At 33.9% G+C, this 9,298-nt stretch overlaps 1 protein-coding gene across 1 annotated transcript; it reads right to left on the bottom strand.

Annotated features, from left to right (window-relative positions):
• Positions 1-218: 218 nt before the first annotated feature.
• LOC132131357 (SLAM family member 5-like) lies at positions 219-8,617 on the bottom strand. Its single transcript, XM_059543380.1, has 3 exons — positions 8,569-8,617; positions 6,226-6,543; positions 219-547 (listed from the first exon to the last, which is right to left on the bottom strand). The coding sequence occupies exons 1-3, from the start codon at positions 8,615-8,617 to the stop codon at positions 219-221; spliced, it is 696 nt and encodes a 231-aa protein (XP_059399363.1).
• Between the last annotated feature and the right edge of the window lie 681 nt (positions 8,618-9,298).

Raw genomic sequence — 9,298 nt, 5'->3', positions numbered from 1 at the left:
TTGTTTGTTATAACACTTGCCTTCTTGATCAGTTTTCCTACATTTCCAGCAGATGCAGAAAATCCCAAATCCAGCGACAATCAACAGAGATCCAGCAGCAGGAGCAGAGTTCAACTCTATCAGAGAGACGGAGACTGGAGGAACTGAAGGAGAGGAAAAGACAGACAGTCATGAATGTGAGTGACTGAATCAGTCTGATCTACAACAGAAGACAGAGATCAGCTCAATGAATAACTTGTGGAAGAACCTGAACATGTGTGACAGAGCTGAGTGATGTCCAGATGTTGAGTCTGGTTGCTGATGGGATTGTTGAGCACACAGCTGTAGCTGTTTTTATCCTGATATTCCACCTCCAGAGGTAGAGAGAGACTGATGCTGAGATCAGACACACTGATGCTGGACAATAAACTGTTTCCTTTGTACCAGGAGAGAGTCACATGACCCACATTCACCACTGAACACACCAATGAACAATTCTGCTCTGAGGATGAGGATGATGAAGAACATTGTGAAGAGTTACTGCGGATGACAGGAACAGACAAATGAGCTGAAAACACGAGAATAAAGAGAAATCCAGATTTTGGGCTCAATGTGTTGAGTAAATGTTCAGTGTGTTAACAGTCAGTCAGTGTTTTCATCTCAAAATACTGAACTATTAAACATTTTAATATGTAAATAGTTATATAAATATTCTTATTTATTTTTTCAGTTTCAGTACCAGTTAAGCTCCATTGACAGGATTTGTAGCATAATGTTGATTCCCAAAACAGTACATAAACAATTAACAAAAATCACTATAAAATATTGTCCTCCTTAAATCCTGAGTGTATTCTTTAAACACGATTAAAACAGTTTACAGAAAAAAATTCTACACAAGGTTTAACAGAAGAATTAATAAAATTAAGTCCTCCAACAATTAATTTGACATAAGTGGCTCACTGTAGACTTGAGATTTTCTAAAAAAAAAAAAAAAAAGACACAGACTAATTAAATCTACATTTGTTTTTCAACTTTTTTTTTCCATCTAAATAACCATTTTGCCACAAATGCTGTTGATGGAGATCAACTTCTACCGAATGCTCCTTTAATGAAATAAGAACATGTGAAGGACAAGACGAATGATCTCTACTCACCATAGACAGAAACATTAAATGTTTTTGTGGATTTTCTTGCACTAATTATCTCTATTTCATAATCTCCAGAGTGTTGAGTTGTGATGTCTGTGATGGTCAGAGATCCAGTTTGATCGTCCAGCTTCAGTCTGTCTCTGAATCTCTCATCAGTCTCATTATATGTGGGGAAGATTTGCTTGTTTCTATTTTTTTTAATTTTAGCTATGATAAATTGTTCAGCTCCAAATGTCCAAAGTATGTCGTCGTATTCATGTATTTCAGTAAGATCAGTGTGTAGAGTAACAGAATCTCCCTCCGTCGCTGACACTGAATCACCAAACACACCTGATCAACAAACAGATGAAGGTAATTACAAAAGAAGAACATTTTAATTAATCAGCTGTTATTATTCCATTTCTTTCTTTTATAACTGACTAGCAGAACCTTTCTGTTTAGCTCTTGTGGGTAAAAAATAAAATATGTAAAATGTCAACTGTCTTTAAATTGCTGTGGTAAACGGTTAACTTCTCTCATTACAGAGAATCAAACAGACACTATTTGTTCTGTTTTGGCTTTTTTTGATTGTGTTTTCTTCTGTTTTCTGTTAGCCTGTGTGACCGAGTTTTCTAGTTGGTGCCTGTTTGTTCCAGTGATTATGATTCAATTCACATATTGTTCAATTAAATATCATATTTAGTCGGTGTATATATCGTATATTCTCTGTTTTGTTCAGTTCTTTGTCTGGGCTCGTCAATGTTAGTGTTTCCTGAGCTTCTCTGCCTGTTTGGTGGATTATTGAATAAAATATTAATATTCACATGAAATATTCCAGGCTATTTAACACATTAAAAACATAAACAGTTTGTTTGCAGTCATGTGACTTAGGGAGTTTACTTTAAAGTAATGGAGCACTGGGAATAAATTTAATCTACATTAAATGTAAAGTAAAACCAGGATCAAAATAATGGTTTAAATGTACATCTGCATATTTTTAAACAAAATATAAAATTTGGTGCAATATAAAGATTAGATATGCCTTGATTTAATCTCTATTTAAGATTAATTTTTATGGTGCAACACATGTTTAATATTTTGTTTGTTCTCTGCTGTAGAGAAAATCAATGCATAAAGTTTTATAATTTATTGAAAACAAATATAAAATTTATTTTTAACAGAATTTAAATAATGGGCTTACATTTGCATGCAACTTAAAATAAGTTTTTGTCATTCTGAGCCTCCATGCAAATCATTTACATTTACATCACTACAGGGTGACATTAGGATTTAAAATGTATTTTTTTAGTACAAAAAGTGTAGCGCCAAAGTTTTAAACCTTTTTTCTGTGTATAACAGAATCCTATATTTCATCTCATATTTTTTTTAATAAACCATAAAAATGTTTTTATTACTTACCAATCAGACGCCAGCAGCACAAACAGAACAAAACAAACATATGAAACATTTTCGTCAGTATTTCAGCGTTTAATCTGATGAAACTATCCGCTGAAAACACTCAAGCTATAATGAATACTCCCTCAACAGTTTGACCCTCCTAGTTCACACGCAGCATTTGCATATCATATAATGTTATAATTCATCTGGGCCTTATTACCTCTTCTTAATGGACAAAACAATATTTTTATCGTTTAACATACTTTTTGTCAGGTAGCTGCCTGACTTTGTTAAATGGCTAAAAGCAGAAGAATGTTGTGTGAATTGTGCATATACTATATTTCACGATAAAATAGAGCATAGTTGTAGTGTTTAAAATGGTTGTGTATTCAATTATGAGTTTTAGTACAAGCACAGTGCCAGTTTTACTGAAGCTCATCTTCTAAGTCAAACTGAAAGCTGCTTTGGTTTGTGTTCTTCAGAAATGTGGTTTGATCTGTTGCATGGACAAACAGCTTGTAGATGAGAGGGGGTTTACAGAGCATGTGTGTTTAGTTTGTAGATCAAGAGTAGCTTCCTGTTTAAGACCCTTTAAGAAAAAAAAATGGATGAGGTGAGAAGGATGAGAAACTTTTTGATCTTGTGGGAGAAACAAGAATAAATGTATCTTGTTATTTTATCGAAGTCATTTAATATTTGAAAAATTTAGAATGCCTTTTATTTTTAAATGGGGGGGGGGGGGGGTCAGTCTGTCAGGGCCAGGTTGGAAGGACGGAGTTGAAGCGTGGATCTATTTGTAAAGCTGTGCTTATGAAACGAAAAATAATAACAGATAGGACACGCTAAAGACACAGGTGAACGAAATGAGTCAAGTCAAGTCCCCTTTATTTCTATAGCGCTTTAAACAAAATACACTGTGTCAAAGCAACTGAACAACATCCATTAGGAAAACAGTGTGTCAATAATACAAAAAGACAGTTAAAGGCAGTTCATCATTGAATTCAGTGATGTCATCTCTGTTCAGTTAAATAGTGTCTGTGCATTTATTTGCAATCAAGTCAACGATATCGCTGTAGATGAAGTGACCCCAACTAAGCAAGCCAGAGGCGACAGCGGCAAGGAACAGTTTTAAGTTATTCTCAAAACTGACCCAGACATTGACAGAAAAATAAGGATATGACCTGTGGAAAAAAGGTAGCAAGAATACTTATTAGAAAGACATCTTGAGCTGGAAATAACTTCTGAAACTAGAACTGTTTAACTGCAGGATCACTGCATGAGTATAAGATCATGATGCATATGCACACAAAGTATATATGATACTTTCTTATTCCACAGTAATATCACTGTTTATTTTGAGCATTATGTGTTTAATATTTAGCAGTAAAGCAGATTTTCTGTAGAGCAGAAGTCGACGGTTTTATGTGAGCGGGAATGGAAAAAGCCCTTCAACCACACGCTACTGACAGACACACTTTTCACACCTCACACACTCTCACAAACAGACATCAAACACAGACATTGAGCAGTACACATGCTCACTAATACGTTTTCTGTCCAACAGATAAACCACACGTAAATAAATGAATACATGAGAACACAGCGGGGTCTCCATTCCTTTCGATGAGCATTTTGCATCTGCGTTTTGTACGTGTCTTTTATTTTATTTTTTTCATGAGATTTAAACACATGGTTACTAAAGGCAGATTCTTTTGAAGTTTTTAGGAGACCATTTCATTAATCAGTCTTTATGTATCACACTTTACGTTTGATCATCTTCTCATTTTGATTGGTGCATAATCCACATGATCGTCCTCTTGAACTTTCTAAAAACACATTACAAAAGATATAAAAACAGTAAATGTGGCATGTTCATCCTGAAGATTGATTGAGATGTAATGTGATATATATACAATAAGTAACAAGTGTTTCTTGCATTGAATAAAGATTGTATGGCTTTTATAAACCTCTGATTGTGCTGTGGTGATGGATCATTATACAGGCAAAAACAAGTGCACACACATATTCATCTGCAGAAATCATATAAAGTCTCTCAACATAAATGAATCAATTGTCTTACTGATGTCTGTGTGTTTCTTCTGTAGAACACTGGAGCAGCGTAAGTGATCTCTTCTTCATGACGCTCAACTGTTTCAACAAGAAAAGATGCATTAAAACAACAAAACTCCATCCGAACTAACAATCAACCAACAAAAGTCATCATTAGAGATTTAATTTGACTCATCCAGCTGCATCCTTACACATGTAAATATTGTTTATAAATGAAGAAAGCTTTTTTTTTTAATTAATGCAGACTTACGTTGCTGATTTGCATTTCCAGTATTATGATGCACTTTGAGAAATGCAGAATCTCTGTGTGTGTGTGTGTGTGTGTGTGTGTATCAGTGACATGAATAAAAAGTGCTGCCCTGTGTCATTATATACAAACAGATGTGTATTTTGATTTAAGTTAAGTCTACAGAAATTGTCGGTTTATTTTAGAAATGATCTAGGGGGTGTTAACTAAGAAATTATGAGAACTGTTTTGACTCAATTCTAATTGGGGCTATCACTTGACTAAAACATTTAAAATACACTATAATTGCTAAAGTCAGTCTATAACACTTGCCTTCTTGATCAGTTTTTCTGTGTTTCCTGCAGAAGCAGAAGATCACGACTGAAGCAACAATCAACAGAGATCCAGCAGAGATCAACACGATCAGAGATGATTGTGAAGTAGACTGTCCATCCAGCGCTGTAATGATAATAGAGAGAAGTAAATGTGTCCGGCTGATCTTCAAAAGAAGACAGAGATCAGCTCAGTAAATAATCACATATATCAGCTCTGCTGTACCTGAACATGTGTGACAGAGTTGAGTGTCGTCCAGATGTTGAGTCTGGTTGCTGATGGGATTGTTGAGCACACAGCTGTAGCTGTTTTTATCCTGATATTCCACCTCCAGAGGTAGAGAGAGACTGATGCTGAGATCAGACACACTGATGCTGGACAATAAACTGTTTCCTTTGTACCAGGAGAGAGTCACATGACCCACATTCACCACTGAACACACCAATGAACAATTCTGCTCTGAGGATGAGGAGGAGGATGATGAAGAGTTTCTGGTAATGTTAGGAACAGGCAGACGAGCTGAAAACATCAGAGAATGAAGAGAAATCCAGATTTTGGGCTCAATATGTTGAGTAAATGTTCAGAGTGTTAACAGTCAGTCAGTGTTTTCATCTAAAAAAACTGAATGATTATGTAAATAGTTATATAAATATTCTGGTTTCAGTACCAGTTAAGCTCAATTGACAGGATTTGTAGCATAATGTTGATTACCACAAACAATTATATATTATATATATTTTTTGTCCCTACTGGTGCTACAGTGAAATACAATGGAAGTCAATGGAGCCCATCAGTAAATGTTAAAATACCGTAGTAAAGACACAGTACATAAACATTATCAGTATGAATGAATATCACTAAAATATTTATCCAATTTTATAACTTTATTTCCAAGACATTTTAACTCCCTAAACCTTAAAGTTATTATATAATTGTAATTTAAACAATTTACAGCTGAAATAATTCAAATGCTATTTCTATTTAGTAATGAAACAATGTGCCACAAATGCTGTTGATGGAGCTCAACTTCTACCGAATACTGCTTTAATAAAATAAGAACATGTGAAGAACAAGATGATGATCTCTACTCACCATAAACAGAAACACTGAATGTTTTTGATGTTTTTTTCGCTCCACTTATCTCTAGTTTATAATCTCCAGTGTGTTCAGTTGTGGTGTTTGTGATGGTCAGAGATCCAGTTTGATCGTCCAGCTTCAGTCTGTCTCTGAATCTCTCATCAGTCTCATTATATGTGAAGAAGATTTGCTTCTTTTTCTTCATTTTAGATATTTGAACCTTATCAGCTCCAAATCTCCACAGTATGTTGTCGTATTCATGTATTTCAGTAAGATCAGTGTGTAAAGTAACAGAATCTCCCTCCGTCACTGACACTGAATCACCAAACACACCTGATCAACAAACAGATTTTACACTGATTAAAGCTTCTGAGAGTTTACAGAGCCTATGATCAGATGTAGTTTTTATGGTCTGCACATGTCCTTGAGAACATCCAGAATAACAGCATAACATCAAAAAAAAAAAAAAAAAATTAACAGGTAATATATTTACATTTATTCATTTAGCAGATGCTTTTATCCAAAGCGACTTACAGATGAGGACGGTGGAAGCAATCAAAACAACAAAAAGAGCAATGATATATAAGTGCTATAACAAGTCTCAGTTAGGTTAACACAGTACACGTAGCATGGGCTTTTAAATAATATAATAAATAAAAACAAGACTGATAGAATAGAAAAAAGAATAGAGCATGTTGGAGGCCTTTTTTTATAATTTTATAAAAAAATGAAAAGAAAATGAATAGAATACAAAAAGATTAGAAAGGTAGTTATATATATATATATATATATATACAGTACAGACCAAAAGTATGGACACACTTTCTCATTCAAAGAGTTTTCTTTATTTTCATGACTATGAAAATTGTAGAGTCACACTGAAGGCATCAAGGGCTATTTGACCAAGAAGGAGAGTGATGGGGTGCTGCGCCAGATGACCTGGCCTGGGATATATATATATATATATATATATATATCAAGAATAGAATTAGAATAGTGAGTGTTAAAGTTAGAGGGTCAAATAAAGATGGAAGAGATGTGTTTTAAGCTGATTCTTGAAGATGGATAAGGATTGAGTTGGGGAGGTCATTCCACCAGGAGAATGCAACAGTGATCCGTAAAAGTGACTTTGTGCCTTTTGGGATTAACAATAATGCGACGTTCACTTGCAGAACACAAGCTTCTAGAGGCACATAAGTCTGAAGTAACAAATTTGGATAAATGGGTTCAGAGCCAGTGGTAGTTCTGTAGGCAAACATCAATGCCTTGAATTTTATACGAGCAGCAATTGGAAGCCAGTGCAAATTGATAAACAGAGGTGTGACGTCTATTCTTTTTAGCTCATTAAAAATGTTTCTTATAATATGTACAGGCTGATGTTAAAAGCAACACTTCATTTTAAACACAGGTTAAAAAGTCCAGGGATTATAATTCTGATTAAAAACTTTCGTCTGTGGTTAATTTTGTCCCCATGATGGATTCACCATTAAACAGCAAAAATGTTAATGTTCCAATATATATTTATAGTATCAATTAATGGAGTAAAATGGCAGCATAATTTATGAAAAAATAAACGATAACCACATATAACAAACTATAACAAGCCTGAAATCCCCTTTACAGTATTATTATCACTAAATGTATAATAACGGAGAGACTAAAGTTAATCTTTATTAAATGTAAAATAAAACCAGGATCAAAATTAAGGTTTAAATGTAAGTCTGCTAATTAAAAAAAAAAATAGTTTAAAGTTTGGTGCAACATAATTATTAGTTATGCCTAGATTTAATCTAGATTTAAGATTAATCGCGATGATGCAACACATGTCAAATCTTTCATTTATTTTAAAGTTCTGTGGTAGATGAAAATCAATGTATAAAGTTACATGATTTATTAAAAACTAATGCATGATAATTATTGAAGATTAAAAGTGCCAGTTTATTTGTGTTTGATATATTCAATACATATTTTAAATAAATGACGCCTTTAGATCAGTAGACAAATCAGCCTCACTGAACCCGTCTTTAATAATGGTTTTACACTGAAAAAAAAAATCTAATTTGAACAGTACTCTGTCAGAAAAAAAATATAAATACATAATAATAATAATAATAATAATAATAATAATAATAATAATAATAACACAAAAGCACTGGGGCAGTAAACTTTCAAAGAGTAAACTTTTGTACCTTATTTATCTTTAAAAGGTGCATAGTATCTCAAGTATCTCAAGTATTTTATACCAAAAGTGTTCATATTAAAGTGTACCGCCTCAGTGACAGTTATTATACCTTTTTACTGTATGTCTCAAATTGTAGCAGCCGCTGTTATTAAAAAAAAAATGTTTTTATAACTTACCAATCAGACGCCACCCGCACAAACAGAACAGAATAAACACGTGAAACATTTCTTTACCAGTTCAGTGTCTGATCTAACAGAACTATCTGTGAAAAACACCCGAGTATGAATCCTCCCTCATAAGAGTTTGTTCCTCCTAGTTCACACGCTGCGTTTGCATGTGATATAATGATTTAATTCAGCTGGCTGTTATTCAGAATTGAGCTGTATATCTGTTGTGTATTTCAATTATCAGTTTTATTGAATAGAAAAAACCAAAGTACAAAGTAAAAACCGTGGATGGTCTCACAGTGCCAGTTTTAATGACGCTCATCTTCCGAGTCAGACTGAAGGCTGCTGTGGTGATTTATTTAGAGATGTGGTTTGATCTGATAGATAGATGGATAAACAGTTTGTGTGTTAGACTGCTCACTCAGAGCAGAGGTGTTTAGTTTGTAGGTGAAGAGTTTCTTTCTGTCCTGCTACTACTGTATGAACAGCTATTTAAGACTGTTATGGAGATTTTTTTTTTATAATTTTTTTTCTGAGGTTGACAGAGGAAGCAGATGAAGATCCAGCAGATGGCGCCACTCGATATTGTGAATGAAAGTGATGAGAGTAGAGCAGTGTAAATATGAGACAAAGATTTTGGCAAAACCATTTCTCAGTCAATCTCTAATAATAGTAATTGTCTGTTTTTATCAATATATTTACAAATCAAGTCTGTCTTCAGGCCCTATAACAGGACTAG

The sequence above is a fragment of the Carassius carassius genome, chromosome 48 (genome assembly GCF_963082965.1).
Source record: "Carassius carassius chromosome 48, fCarCar2.1, whole genome shotgun sequence".
Classification (NCBI taxonomy): Eukaryota; Metazoa; Chordata; class Actinopteri; order Cypriniformes; family Cyprinidae; genus Carassius; species Carassius carassius.
The sequence above is the reverse complement of the archived record's forward strand: the minus strand, read 5'-3'. Positions and strand labels throughout refer to the sequence as shown.

What these genes read in the sequence shown, in the direction of transcription:
- LOC132131357 (XM_059543380.1), bottom strand. Translation starts at nt 8,617, where the DNA reads ATGTTTCACGTGTTTATTCTGTTCTGTTTGTGCGGGTGGCGTCTGATT. An exon ending in GTGCGGGTGGCGTCTGATTG is followed by an intron (nt 6,544 to 8,568) that starts GTAAGTTATAAA and finishes TTTGTTGATCAG; the next exon opens with GTGTGTTTGGTGATTCAGTG. An exon ending in ATTCAGTGTTTCTGTTTATG is followed by an intron (nt 548 to 6,225) that starts GTGAGTAGAGAT and finishes TCGTGTTTTCAG; the next exon opens with CTCATTTGTCTGTTCCTGTC.